The sequence below is a fragment of the Oncorhynchus mykiss genome, chromosome 19 (genome assembly GCF_013265735.2).
Source record: "Oncorhynchus mykiss isolate Arlee chromosome 19, USDA_OmykA_1.1, whole genome shotgun sequence".
NCBI classification, from domain to species: Eukaryota; Metazoa; Chordata; class Actinopteri; order Salmoniformes; family Salmonidae; genus Oncorhynchus; species Oncorhynchus mykiss.
This window is the reverse complement of record NC_048583.1, coordinates 18,045,142-18,060,736: the sequence shown is the minus strand read 5'-3', so window position 1 is coordinate 18,060,736 and position 15,595 is coordinate 18,045,142. Positions and strand designations below refer to the sequence as shown.

Here is a 15,595-nt window from a genome sequence, read left to right as displayed (position 1 = left end):
AAGTCATTTTTTTCTGCAGGGTCAAGCCACAGTGCAGACTCAGAGGCATGTCCTCCACAAAATAATTTGGCCATGAAGGAGCTTTGCCGGAAGACCTTTTGTGAGCAAGGACACGGGCAAGACGTTTGCCAACAGCTTCAAAGAGGAGGTGGCATCCTACAAGGCAGCAAGCGGCATTCCAGTGGATGGTGATCCACTGGCATGGTGGAAAAACAATGAGTGTAAATACCCTCACATTGCCATGATGGCTAGATGCTACCTGGCTGTGCCTGGCACTTCAGTTCCCAGCGAGAGGGTGTTCTCCACGGCAGGGGACATAGTGACTGCAAAGAGGGCGACCCTCTCCCCAGAGAATGTAGACATCCTCATTAAAAAATATATATATAATTTGAAGTTATAAGCTCAGGTCTGCTTTGCTTGGCCTTTTTTAAAACTTTTTTTTAATGATGTGGACACAGGCAATTTTTGCATTCACAATTGTTCAAAGGAAGGTTACATGCCTCATATTGCACTGTAATTTAACAATTGAGTATTGAACTTTTTATTTTAAGATTTGATTTAAACATTAAAGTTCCTTGCTTTGTTTTCTTTAAGTAATAAAAGGAAAGCAAAGTTATTTGTCTCCCTTTTTTTTGTTTTTATGCTGATCCGAAAAATGATCCGATCTGTGACTCAAAACCGTGATCCAAACCGTGAGTTTTGTGATCCGTTGCACCACTAGTAATGGGCATTTCCATCTAAAAGGACCCATGAGCACCAATATATCAAATGAAAGCTAAGAGTCAATATATTTTAGAAATTAAGGCATATACTGTGTACGTACGTACGTACGTACATACATACATACATACAGTTGAAGTCGGAAGTTTACATACACTTAGGTTGGAGTCATTAAAACGTATGTAAACTTCTGAGTTTACAACAAACAAACTACAAACAAACTATAGTTTTGGCAAGTCGGTTAGGACATCTACTTTGTGAGTGACACAAGTCATTTTTCCAACAATTGTTTACAGACAGACTATTTCACTTATAATTCACTGTATCACAATTCCAGTGGGTCAGAAGTTTACATACACTAAGTTGACTGCCTTTAAACAGCTTGGAAAATTCCAGAAAATGATGTCATGGCTTTAGAAGCTTCTGATAGGCTAATTGACGTAATCTGAGTCAATTGGAGGTGTACCTGTGGATGTATTTCAAGGCCTACCTTCAAACTCACTTTGCTTGACATCAATCATATAGAAAATGTGTGGGCAGAACTGAAAAAGTGTGTGCGAGCTAGGAGGCCTACAAACCAGACTCAGCTACACCAGCTTTGTCAGGAGGAATGGGCCAACATTCACCCAACCAAAATGTTTTGCTGCCTTGCTGTAGGTTGTAGAGGGAGGAATCCACTGTTGAGGTATCCCCCTGAACATAAGGCTCTGTGTGTGTGTCTGTTGAGGGAAGCTTGTGGAAGGCTACCCGTAACGTTTGACCCAAGTTAAACAATATAAAGGCAATGCTACCAAATGCTAATTGAGTGTATGTAAACTTCTGACCCACTAGGAATGTGATGAAAGAAATTAAAGCTGGAATAAATCATTCTCTACTATTATTCTGACATTTTCACATTCTTAAAATAAAGCGGTGATCCTAACTGACCTAAGACAGGGAATTTTTACTATGATTAAATGTAAGGAATTGTGAAAAACTGAGTTTAAATGTATTTGGCAAAGGTGAATGTAATCTTCCGACTTCAACTGTACTTGTCAAAAGTTTGGACACCTACTCATTCCAGGGTTTTTCTTTATTTGTACTGTTTTCTACATTGTAGAATAATAGTGAAGACATCAACTATGAAATAACACATATGGAATCGTGTAGTAACCAAAAAAGTGTTAAACAAATGAAAATATATTCATTCAAATAGCCACCCTTTGCCTTGATGACAGCTTTGCACACTTGGTATTCTCTCAACCAGCTTCATGTGGTCGTCACCTGGAATGCATGTTAAGTTAATTTGTGGAATTTCTTTCCTTATTGCGTTTAAGCTAATCTGTTGTGTTGTGACAAGGTAGAATATAGCCCTATTTGGTAAAAGACCAAGTCCAAATTATGTCAAGAACAACTCAAATAAGCAAAGAGAAACGACAGACCATTACTTTAAGACATGATGGTCAGTCAATCCGGAAAATTTCAAGAACTTTGAAAGTTTCTTCAAATGCAGTCGCAAAAACCATCAAGCGCTATGATGAAATTGGCTCTCATGAGGACCACCACAGGAAAGGAATACCCAGAGTTACCTCTGCTTCAGAGGATATGTTCATTACAGTTACCAACCAGAAATAGCAGCCCAAATAATATCTTCCCAGAGTTCAAGTAACAGACATCTCAACATCAACTGTTCACAGGAGACTGCGTGTATCAGACCTTCATGGTCGAATTGCTGCAAAGAAACTACTATAGAAGGACACTTAATAAGAAGAGATTTGCTTGGGCCAAGAAACATGAGCAATGGTGTCCTTTAGAGTGTGCAAAGCTGTCTAGGAAAAGGGTAGCTATTTGAAGAATCTCAAATATAAAATATATTATGATTTGTTTAACACAATTCTGTGCCCTCAGCCTAGTAACATCTCTCTGTGGCTAACCTAATCATCTGTGTCACAACTGCTAACTTGTGCATTTGTAAACAAAACGTTTACAAGGCTTGTGATTTAATGTATTACTGTGCGTTGCCTTTTTGATTAGCTTCTGTGTGACCATGTTTTATTGTAAATGGTTGGCTAGAAATAATGGTGTGATGGTGTTTTCTAGTAGTACTTTTCAACTTTTCAGTTTAGGGGTACCCTCGACGTCGCAAATTTTTGTTCTAACCCAGCACTAACACGTTCTCATTTAAACTAATAGAGGGTCTGGGTGAATAGTTAAGTAGCTTGAATTATGCGTTTGTCATAAAGCATTTACAAATTATATTCTTCCAGAATCAATTGGTAAACAGGCCTATCATTATAGGCCCATATATATATATTTAAAAAAAATGTATTACAGAAATCTAATTTGCATAAGTATTCACACCCCTGAGTCAATACTTTGTAGAAGAACCTTTGGCAGCGATTGCAGCTGTGAGTCTTTCTGGGAAAGAGCTTTGCATGACTGGATTGTACAATATTAGCCCATTTTTTTTGTCATTTTTGAAAATTCTTCAAGCTCTGTCAAGTTCATTTGTTGATCATTGCTAGACAACCATTTACAAGTCTTTAACTTTAGACTTTCAAGCAGATTTTCAATAAAAATTTTAACTAGTGAATTTCAAGCACCGGAGCATTCAATGTCATTTCCTCTCCAGCAACTCAGTTAGGAAGAATGTCTGCATATTTGTAGTGACTGGGTGCATTGATACACCATCCAAAGCCTACAGTAATGAATAACTTCACCATGCTCAAAGGGATATTCAGCGTCTTATTAAAAAAATATAGAATATTCACATCTACCAATCGGTGCCCTTCAAGGCAGATTCTTTGGATGAATCTGTGTTTTGAAATTCACTACTCGATTTGAGGCACCTTTTTTATAGATCATTTTATGTGGGTTACAGAGATCTGTACCACTACATGTTGACCACTATTATTTAACACTGAATGAGTCCATGCAACTTCTTATGCAATTTAAGCACATTTTTACTCCTGAGCTTATTTAGGCTTGCAAAGGGGTTGAATAGGGGTTGAATACTTATTCCCTGAAGACATTTCAGCTTTTCAATTTTTTTTTAATACATTTCTAAAATGTTCGACAAACAGGTTTCCACTTTGACATTATGGATTAGTGTAAAGGTGTGTGAATACTTTCTGAAGGCACCATATATGCATTAAACATGTACACACGTACACAAATATACCAAGGCCTGGACTTTCCAACAGGGCCTTTTTCTATATCAATCATGGACAAGAGTATTTTCAGAGCTGATTCATCACCCGTCATGTACAGCATTAAGGAATTACATTTGGTGTATGTTTGGTACGGGTACATACGGTACAGTTAAGTAGCTGTATTGTTGGCCTGTAGCATTTATCAGTCCCTTATCATGACGTTATGCTAGTGTGACAGCGCGGACATTGAGTGACATAAAAAACAAAAAAACATAGCAGACACTCGAAGGGAATATCTCAAAACAAAGGTGATATTTTGCTCCATATCTTACTAAACTAAGGCTAAGTTCTGCCAGGGATTTTCGGAGGAAGATACCTACCCTATTGTTGTAAGTTGGAAAATGGCCTCATTTTAAAAGTAAGGTTAGCTTTGTTTCCGGTCGACAGCGAGGCAGGGGAGATGCATTAAGACGTGCCAGATCTGAGGTACACTAATTGATTTTGATTCGCCCGTCAGCCGCGAGCTCATCGCTCCACAAGTGAACCCGTTTGTTTCTGCCCGTCCCTCTGTTTGGCGCTCTGTCCTAACGAGTTATGTATCTGTAGATCTAACTTGTGCTCAGTGAAGCAGGAAGTCGGTTTTCTTAGGCCATCACACAAAAGACCATACTATGTGTAGCCTATAATATTATGCAATAGTTATAGATTTGTTGATTTATAAATTCAGTTATCCATGTATAATATATTTTCAGTGCTTCAAGTTGAATTTATATTATCATCCACATAGTTGCACAAATTATTGGATATTTATTTTATTACCTCCAATAAATTCATGTAAAAATGTTTTTTTAAGTTTGCGTGTTTTGTCCCCTGGGAAATAGCTGCACAACTCAAGGGGGTTTCCTCATACAATATAGATTAAAGGAAGGAAACATTTTAAAATGTTTCACATTCCACGACTACATGCTTGTGATACTCAATTCCAGGAGCTACTCTGCAGAGATGCAGCTACCCTAGCTACTGTATGACTGCTAGGACTGGTGTCCAACCGAGCAGTAATCCACCTGATTTCAGAAGTCAAGAAAACGACAAACAAACAGGAATGAATGTTCATTTTTAGGCTACGAGTCGTGTTGAGCCTGGCACAAAACTGGGGCAATGTTAATTCTGCTGCCCTTAACACCAATGGGAGGAATGCATGTTGGAACTATTTGAGGAAATTAGGTCTGTTTTTACAACCGCACTACTTTCTGTAGTCAAAATGTCCCCCTTTAAGAGACTTTTTTAGTTTTCGAATCAGACGCTCAAGTTATTTCTGATGGAGAACTTTTTGAGGTACAGTACGTGTATTATCCACAATGTCCATTTCACCTGGCGTGACGAGCCGAATTGCACCAGGTAATGTGAACGAGAAGTAGGATTTCTGTTTCATCTGAGGGCTGTACAGTGGGCAATAATCCAACCGCTATCTCTGATTCCTTTATTCCAGGAAAGTGTACCCAGCGACGGTAGAACTGTTAGGAGAACTCTTCAACATGAATACAGGTATGTGATGGGCCTGTTTTTAAACCCCACGCAACACAAGCGCACACACACATTAGGATGTTGACCTCAAGGCGTTGCGCATATCCGTTGACATTTGCCAGCTGTTGAGTACTGCTTGCTGCCGGAGTTGCTTAGCTATGTCATCGGTTTCTTTTCTTTTTTTTCCAAACATCTCTCATTTCATTTCAAGATTCAGATTGAGGCAAGTTCGCAACAGATCTCTTATTTTTATATTTGTTTTTATAACAAATGATCTGTTTGAAGACCTTTAGAGCTGTTAGAGTATCGGCATCTTGTTAGCATTAGCCTAGCATTCAGAAAAGCTTTGAATGAAGGACGGCCGATTCCAGCCTTGATCAATGAAACGTATAGAGCAAGGGTAGCCAGCCTTCCTCCTGGAGAGCTACTCTCCTGCAGGGTTTCACTCCGACCCTGCTCTAACAAACCCAACCCTCCCAATCAGCTGCTCATAGGACCTTGTGTTACAACAGGGTTGAAGCAACATGCCCCCCCCCCCGTCCAACAGCTCTCCAGGAGGAGTGACGGCCACCCCTGCTCTATAATGTAGATTCATAGAGGCATTACACATATTCCATTGCTTTATGATCTACTTATACACCCACGTAATTCCTCTCATTCATAAATCGGCCTTTAATTCATAAATCGGCCTCTTAAGCTCCATCTTAAACTTGGCCCGCATCCCAAAATGTATGGAGTGTTTCATTACAGTAGCTATGATGACAAATCCTTCACTTAGTGTTATTACACTCCTACGCCGTCTGTTACTCTGCCAAGGAAAGTCTGGATTTGTTCCTGCTATGGCAATTGTTCACAGCACAAGACCTATCGAGGTGCCAATAGCCTCCGCACAATCTAGAATGCTCTTATCAAGTCCACCAGGCATATGCCCTCGTTTAGTTTCCATGACATTACAATCAGAGCTTTGCTCCAGCTTTGGTTAATGTTTACATCACAAGTTATTGAGTCACTGAACATCCCACAGTGTTTGCCAACAGAACGTTGCCTTCGAAATGGCAGGGTGCGCTGAAACGTTTTGCATGCAGAGTGTTTCTGTGCCCTCTTGGAGAAGTAACCAGCGTTTCATTACTCCCACGTCGATGACCAAGCAAGCATGAACGTTAAGCTGCGCTGAGGTCATAGTTCATATGAAGTAGGAAGGGGGACTTTTAATTACTGTGTGTTTTACTGCATGCCTGAATCGGCCAGAATGTAAACAAACACACAATCGGTTAAGAGAGGTTTTTGGTGATGATTGTTATAGAATCTCTCCTTTTATAGTTTTAGGTCTATTCAGTATTGACAACCTAAGAGAGTAGACACATAGACAATCAGTCAGCGATATGACATCACAGTGGGCAACTTCCTGCTGACAAGCCAAACAACAACACTGTGTATAATGGCATAGGATACTATGATGTATGTAAGTACAGACTATTCCCTCCATCCATCTCGACATGAGCCGTCATCCTCCTCCCGTCCCCCATTGTTTATGAGAATGGAGCCGTTGTAATGCATGTGCTTTGCCTTCTCTTTCCTGGGGGGCCTTTGGCTTGTGCGTGTGTGTGTGCGCTGCTTTCTGCTGCTGTGGCTGCTGGCTGTGCTTTCTCAGATAGCGGAGGACACACTCGCAAAAGCACCGCCTTGCTAGTCACCCGCTCCCACATGAAGCGGGTCCAGAGTGTCCCGAATCTGGCTACAGGTACTAACACACACACCTAATACACACCACTGTCACACACACACACACACACACACCAACAAAACACAACCCGTATGCCTAACACACATACGCAGGCCTGTACAGACGATCATTGAGTCACACGGATGTTGAAGGGGGTAAGTGAAGGCCGTGCTAACACAGTCAATCAGTGCAACTTTTGACGATGCGCAAATAAGACATGCAGTGCATTCGGGAAGGATTCATACCACTTGACGCTTTCCACATTTTTGTTACATTACAGCCTTATTCTAAAATTGATTAAATATATATTTTTTTCTCATCAATCCACACACAATACCCCCTAATGACGAAGCCAATACAGGTTTTTTGAAAGTTTTTTTTTTTTTTTTTGCAAATGTATAAAAAATATGAAACTCGAAATTGAGCTCAGGTGCATCCTGTTTCCATTGATTTGTCCTTGATGTTTCTACAACTTGGTTGGAGTCCAAATAAATTCAATTGATTGGATATGATTTGGAAAGGCAAACACCTGTTCGTAGAGCTCCGAGACAGGATTGTGTCGAGACACAGAACTGGGGAAGGGTACAAAAACATTTCTGCACAACAACAGTGGCCTCCATCATTCTTAAATGAAAAAAGTTAGGAACCACCTAGAGCTGGCCACCCGACCAAACTGAGTAATTGGGGGAGAATGGCCTTGGTCAGGGATTTAACCAAGAACCCAATGGTCATTCTTGACAGAGCTCCAGAGTTCCTCAGTGCTAATGGGAGAACCAATCAGGCCTTTATGGTAAAGTAGCCAGACGGAAGCTGGAGTTTGCCAACAGGCACCTAAAGGACTATCAGACCATGGGAAATCAGATTATCTGGTCTGATGAAACCAAGATTGAACTCTTTGGCCTTGATGCCAAATGTCACGTCTGAAGGAAATCTGGCACCATCCCTACGGTGAAGCATGGTGGTGGCAGCATCATCCTTTTGGGGATTTCCTTGAGTGGCCCATCCGGAATTAGCGACACTCCCCATCCAACCTGACAGAGCTTGAGAGGATCTGCACAGAAGAATAGGATAAACTCCCCAAATACAGATGTGACAGGCTTGTAGCGTCATACCCAAGAAGACTCAAGGCTGTATTCGCTGCCAAAGTGAAATAGACAAAAATGATAATTGAATAGGAGCGTAATCAGATCGAAACCATTGTTAGTCACTGAATGTATTATATACTATGAATTTATTATGTACTATCAGATGTTAAAAATGTTGTTCAATTTGTAATGTAGGCCAATTAATTGTGCTAATATTATAGGCTAATTATGTTCTGTCCCACCAACTATTAGCTCAGAAAATAATTGTCCCGAGGCCAAACCTATTTGACAATCCCTGGTCTAAAGGGTGTAGTAAAGGCTCTGAATACCTATGTAAATGTGATATTTCCATTATTTATTTTTTACATTTGGAAAAACCTGTTTTTGCTTTGTCATTATGGGGTATTGTGTGTAGATTGAAGGGGGAATCGATCCATTTTAGAATAAGGCTCTAACGTAACAATGTGGAAAAAGTTGGAGTCCGAATACTTTCCGAATGCACTGTAATTGAGTAAATTACTGTAACAGTTGTTAATTTTGTTAATACCCCATACCATTCTATTTAATAGTGTCCTTCGTGGGGTTTCATAAAGACATAAAATGGCCACTTTGTTTAAATGTTGTCTTTTTTCTTCCACCTCTTCCCTTCCACCGCCCTGACATCATTCACTTCCTGTTGCTTTCATTTTGTCTTACTCCCTGTGACAACCGTCGTTTGTCATCCTCTGGCACCAGCGTCCTTCTCACGATCTGTCACTCCGTTTCCTCTCCTTTATCCTCTGCTATCACTCAATATCACTCTCTTTTCTTCCACCTTTGTTCTTTTTTCATTCCTCTGAGAAACTAGATGGTTTGTGTCAGTTTCTCAGAGCTTTGCTGTGATTGGGTAAGACTGGGCTCTGTTCGAGTCGAGGGGATTCCCAACGTGCTTTGCAGCGGATGTGTGCACTGTACACGGTTGGGCGTGACCAATTTAGAAATGGTGCTGTGGTGGCTCGAAACCATGGCAACCCCCGACTCACTCTTACCCTACATTTTGGCTCTGAGCTTGGATCTAGTGGGAAACAGACAGGGATGTTGTGTGTTTGTCTTTTACTTTTATCTTCATGGACTGACATCAAACACAAATATTGCTTGTGAGGGTATTGCATAGTCTAAAGCAGGGTTCCCCAACTGGCGGTCTGCGGGCCAAATCTTGCCTGCCAGCAATATTATTAGGACCCCCCCAAATTAATTATGATTTTTTTTTTACATTAAAGAAGGAAGTTACGCTACCTAAATAATGCTATAGTTACATTTTAACTTCATTCACGAGGTGAGAGAATGCAGAAGACAGTCAGCTAATAAAGCAGGTAGCGGACCATTTTGAGGTGCTGAAACGTAAAGCTGCAATCAATAGGTGAACAGCGCCAGGTGCTGAAAATATAGCGAACTTGTTATGCAAGTGTTGCACAGCAGCAGATGGAGAAAAACTACACCCGTCAAGTAATTCAACAATAATCTTAATTTTAATTTTACAAACGACGAGGGCATAATTGGAGTCTATTTCTTCCGAACCTAGGCCCATATAAAATAACTTAAGTGGCTGAGGTAGGCGATGAGGCTCAACAGCGTCTTTCACAAGAACCAAATATTATGGCCTAATAGAAGTTTTTTACATTTTTTAAATTAGGCCTATTTACAATTTCAACTGACCAAAAATGTAGCATCCTACATAAAAAAATCATTTAAAGATAAAAAAAAAGTTGATGTCTGTATCGGGATAGCCTGCTCCTTTAAGGACAGATCAAAACGTAAAATACTGTCAGCTTGTGATCTAAATATCTCCAGATAAGCACTCACAATAATGTTACTATTTACAGTCATATAGGCCTCTTAAGTTACTTAATGGGAAAAGTTGCATCTCCCCTCGGACACGATCTAGTGGATGTCTATATTGCGTTCATGGAGGAAAATGAGGGCTCGCAGGTGTAAGGCGACCCAAGCATTGTTGGCGCATAAAATGCACGTTTCTTTGTTGTGCTGTATTTCTCTGCGCATGCCACTCAAAACTCGGCACTCCTGAGCGCATCCTTGATTTGGCTCGATGTCTGGAATTCAATTGTGTCCTCATCCAGCGAGGGTATCGTTTTCTTAGCAAGAGAGTATAATTCTCCACCTGGGCTTCCTAGGCCACACGTTTCCTAGGCCACACGTTTCCTAGGCCACACATTTCCTAGGCCACACACCAATCAACACACAGTGAAATAGACAAAAATGATAATTGAATAGGAGCGTAATCAGATCGAAACCATTGTTAGTCACTGAATGTATTATATACTATGAATTTATTATGTACTATCAGATGTTAAAAATGTTGTTCAATTTGTAATGTAGGCCAATTAATTGTGCTAATATTATAGGCTAATTATGTTCTGTCCCACCAACTATTAGCTCAGAAAAAAATTGTCCCGAGGCCAAACCTATTTGACAATCCCTGGTCTAAAGGGTGTGGTGACCTAGCATCAAAGTTGGCCTTAATCACTGATACAGGGTCAGATATTATGCCATCCCCAATGACTAAAGCCAGGGTTGAAAGGTACGATAATCTGATTTTAGATCTGTGGTTAAGCTCAACTTGTACCTCAAATCTGCTGTATAGAACAAGTTGACAGATTCAAGTGCGGTCTGCCTCAGGCTGTTCATTTTAGGGACCCAGCTAGCGCTCAATGGGGGGGGGGGTGGAAACCACATTTTAATTTCCCTGCCGTGAAAAGTAATAGACCACTCCCACCCGTTGCTCATGGGTAACGTAGTGAAAGACATCTCCCCCGAAAATGCAAGGCAGCGATGGCTTTGCACACGACGGCATCAGCTATTACAACATATCCTGTCAACGCGGAATATCTCCGGGTACCCAGAATTCCCTGTCATCTCCCTGACCCCGACTGTCTCATCCCTCTTTCCATGTATTTCTGATAGCTTTCTCCTACCTCTTAAACTGCTAACTTAGCCAAGCCTCTTTAGAGTTTTTATTCTGATTAGTCGGGAGATTCCTTTCTATTCTGGCTTTGTGTTGGCTTCTCTGTCATCAGTGTTCCACTCTGCTGCTCCCCCCGAAGCAAACCATAGTCAAACCTATGAGGTTTGAAATAGATTCATTAGTTAGGCTGATGGTACTGTATGTCTGTGTTCAGTTGGCTCCCCCCAACAACAGCAACCTCTCCCATCTTCTACAGTAGTGTTTCCTAAACCTTTCATTGAGTACCCCCCCAGTTCCACTTATTTGATCTATTCCAGTACCACAACTGATTCAGCTGGTGTGGTAATTAGTTTAGTCCACTGTGCTAGAAGATAAAAACACATCATACACCATCGTATGCAGCGTGGCTATAATCTATAGTCAATGTGGTGTTCTCTGATAAAATACATTTAGCGATTGCAATGATTTATTTGGTAGCTATAAATATTTGTTAGTTAGTTAGCCGTGTTACACTCAACGGGGCCCAAAACTAAGTACAGTGCCTTGCGAAAGTATTCGGCCCCCTTGAACTTTGCGACCTTTTGCCACATTTCAGGCTTCAAACATAAAGATATAAAACTGTATTTTTTTGTGAAGAATCAACAACAAGTGGGGCACAATCATGAAGTGGAACGACATTTATTGGATATTTCAAACTTTTTTTAACAAATCAAAAACTGAAAAATTGGGCGTGCAAAATTATTCAGCCCCTTTACTTTCTGTGCAGCAAACTCTCTCCAGAAGTTCAGTGAGGATCTCTGAATGATCCAATGTTGACCTAAATGACTAATGATGATAAATACAATCCACCTGTGTGTAATCAAGTCTCCGTATGAATGCACCTGCACTGTGATAGTCTCAGAGGTCCGTTAAAAGCGCAGAGAGCATCATGAAGAACAAGGAACACACCAGGCAGGTCCGAGATACTGTTGTGAAGAAGTTTAAAGCCGGATTTGGATACAAAAATATTTCCCAAGCTTTAAACATCCCAAGGAGCACTGTGCAAGCGATAGTATTGAAATGGAAGGAGTATCAGACCACTGCAAATCTACCAAGACCTGGCCGTCCCTCTAAACTTTCAGCTCATACAAGGAGAAGACTGATCAGAGATGCAGCCAAGAGGCCCGTGATCACTCTGGATGAACTGCAGAGATCTACAGCTGAGGTGGGAGACTCTGTTCATAGGACAACAATCAGTCGTATATTGCACAAATCTGGCCTTTATGGAAGAGTGGCAAGAAGAAAGCCATTTCTTAAAGATATCCATAAAAAGTGTTGTTTAAAGTTTGCCACAAGCCACCTGGGAGACACGCCAAACATGTGGAAGAAGGTGCTCTGGTCAGATGAAACCAAAATGGAACTTTTTGGCAACAATGCAAAACGTTATGTTTGGCGTAAAAGCAACACAGCTGAACACATCATCCCCACTGTCAAACATGGTGGTGGCAGCATCATGGTTTGGGCCTGCTTTTCTTCAGCAGGGACAGGGAAAATGGTTAAAATTGATGGGAAGATGGATGGAGCCAAATACAGGACCATTCTGGAAGAAAACCTGATGGAGTCTGCAAAATACCTGAGACTGGGACGGAGATTTGTCTTCCAACAAGACAATGTAAAGCAAAATCTACAATGGAATGGTTCAAAAATAAACATATCCAGGTGTTAGAATGGCCAAGTCAAAGTCCAGACCTGAATCCAATCGAGAATCTGTGGAAAGAACTGAAAACTGCTGTTCACAAATGCTCTCCATCCAACCTCACTGAGCTCGAGCTGTTTTGCAAGGAGGAATGGGAAAAAATGTCAGTCTCTCGATGTGCAAAACTGATAGAGACATACCCCAAGCGACTTACAGCTGTAATCGCAGCAAAAGGTGGTGCTACAAAGTATTAACTTAAGGGGGCTGAATAATTTTGCACGCCCAATTTTTCAGTTTTTGATTTGTTAAAAAAGTTTGAAATATCCAATAAATGTCGTTCCACTTAATGATTGTGTCCCACTTGTTGTTGATTCTTCACAAAAAAATACAGTTTTATATCTTTATGTTTGAAGCCTGAAATGTGGCAAAAGGTCGCAAAGTTCAAGGGTTTCCGAATACTTTCGCAAGGCACTGTATCTAGCTGGTTAGCTGCTGTATGTCCTCTTACCTCTAATAGGTTTATAAATCTACATTCTATTTGACACTCGCGTTAATAGCAGTTGGGATATGCGGACGGTAACACAGGGTCATGTTCAATAGGGCACACAGCGTGGCAAAATGTTTTGCAATGGAAAACTAGCATTTTTTTATTCGGAAAAGTTCAGATTGTACCTCCTCGTTTCCCTCTTATTTGTTTCCGTTTGGTGCTGAAAGAACATGACCCTGGTTTCTATCTCTCTTGTGTGCACTGGGTCATAATGTCCTGGCTTTGTCTCGGCTCTATTGGCTTTTGTCAGGGCTGCGTTCAGAAGGGCACAGCGTTGCGGAACGTTCAGATGAGGATAGATTGTGTCGAACACAACATTGGGGAACATTCTGCTAGAAATCGATGGTGTAGAATAGACGTGACTCTAACAGCACTCCATATTAGCCGGTTCCCTTCTACGTGTCATTGCATTGTCCCTTTTTCCTTCCCTAAATGTTATTCTCCCCCTCTTTCAGAAGTCTGTCTCGTTCGTTTGCATATGTATTCAAACTACTGAACCCACCATTCCAATGTCTCTTTGGCTGCATATTGACGAGGACCCTGCGTCTAGACATGCACACCAAAAGTCACGTTAATGTGTGCGTTTCTTTTCTCCTCGCAGGGAGCGAGTCTCACTCGTCAGATTCAGGTAACTGCAGTTCAACGTGGTCCGTCTTATCTTGACTCGACGCTCACATCCAATTTATCTCACACTATAAGCAGTGAAAAGGGATACATCATGGGTTGTCACGTAGAATTGTTTTATGAGATGTGTGACTGTGACCTGTAATTGTGTGTGTGTGTGTTCCAGATGCTTGGAGGTCACGCAGCACCGATGGCCTAAGGAACGGCGACGACATCACTTCCTCCTTGGCCGCGAAGGGCTTCCGCAGTGTCAGGCCCAACCTGCAAGACAAGAGGTCCCCCACACAGGTGAATACACACACACACACACACACACTGTGCATTGTTGAATTCCTATACAGCATTTTAAGATGTTTAATCCGTTTAACCAGAGTTTTCACACCACACTGATTGAGTTGAGTGGCAAAGCTATCAGTGTTGAATCTGTAGTATTAAAGCGTTCTTTATCGGGAAGTTTATAATGTGAATAAATCCGACAGTGTTATTCCTTCACCACCAGTGCCTCCAGAGAATTTCCCCTGTCAAGTTGTTCTGTTGATTCAAGTTGATAAGTTTATGTTGTTTTCCAGCGGCGATGAAGAGACTAATCAAAGATTCCTTTCTTCCCCCCAGAGGAGTGTGAGTCTGTGTCATTTGGGGATAATAAACGCAGCCAGGAAGCAGTCTGCTCCACACATCTCTTCAATCTTCTAAAATGATCTCTGTTTGATTTCAGGCCACATTTTTATGATGTTGGCTTTAAAGTGGGAAATAAATCGCACCACAACCTCATAAAATGTTCCGGTCAAGGGTGTATTGGTCTTGTATTTTACTTTGGACTGGATTTTGTCCGTCTCATATCTTTATTTTAATCGTTCCATTGATAAACAATGTTGTTTGTTGCTGTTTTCCTTCTCTGATTCTAATTGGCTGCACAGGCTGTCAATCAGTTCCCCCTCCCGCCCCCTAGGAGAGAGAGCTACCCCTCCCCCGCCACAGGCGCTATCCCCCCCTCCTACAGCTCCCTCCTAGCCAAGACCCTTGGACCCGGGATGCTGGCCCTCTCCAACGAGAAGGCCGTCCTCAAAGAGTCTTACACAGTCAAGAGCAGGTCTTCTTACTCCCACCACCAGAGCACAACCACCACTTCTGTACCCCAATCTGAACCAGAACCCAACCCCATCCCGAGTGGCACCAGCAAGGTCAAAGCCTCCACTGCTACTTCCTCCACCACCACCCAGCTTCAGGCTGCAGAGCGCAAGGTGTCCTCCCTCAGACTCACCCCCGTCACCATCCCTGATCCCCCCTCCCACCAGCCCATCCCCCAGCCCGAGGCTCTCACCACCTCCCCTCCTCCCTCTAACCTTCCCCCCCATAGAGACTCCTCCATCGGCTCCCAAAGCCATCACACAGCCTCTCTCTCCATCCAGATGGCCCCGCGGAGCCCCAAACCCCCGGGCTCCAAGGCCCCCACCCTAGCTTCTGACCCTGGGGAGGCCAGGAAGGTGAAAGGCCCCCCTCCAGTTCCACCTCGACCGGCCGAAGCGAATGTGCTGGTACTATAACTGAGTTTCAGTTTCCTAATCAACCTCTGTCAGTTCTTCTTCAACAGCACCACAGTGGTT

At 41.9% G+C, this 15,595-nt stretch overlaps 1 protein-coding gene across 3 annotated transcripts in view; it reads left to right on the top strand.

Moving 5' to 3' along the window:
* Positions 1-15,595, top strand: part of LOC110497456 (sorbin and SH3 domain-containing protein 2) — an 86,873-nt gene that overhangs the window by 33,793 nt on the left and 37,485 nt on the right. For 2 of the 3 annotated variants that reach the window (XM_036954378.1, XM_036954379.1), the window contains exons 3-6: positions 5,341-5,396; positions 7,027-7,116; positions 13,969-13,995; positions 14,158-14,279. In XM_036954378.1, the coding sequence (XP_036810273.1) occupies positions 5,387-5,396; positions 7,027-7,116; positions 13,969-13,995; positions 14,158-14,279 (249 nt within the window). In that variant the 5' untranslated portion in view covers positions 5,341-5,386. Of the gene's footprint in view, positions 1-5,340; positions 5,397-7,026; positions 7,117-13,968; positions 13,996-14,157; positions 14,280-14,908; positions 15,527-15,595 lie in introns of all 3 variants that reach the window. The other variant, XM_036954377.1, reaches the window with a different exon arrangement.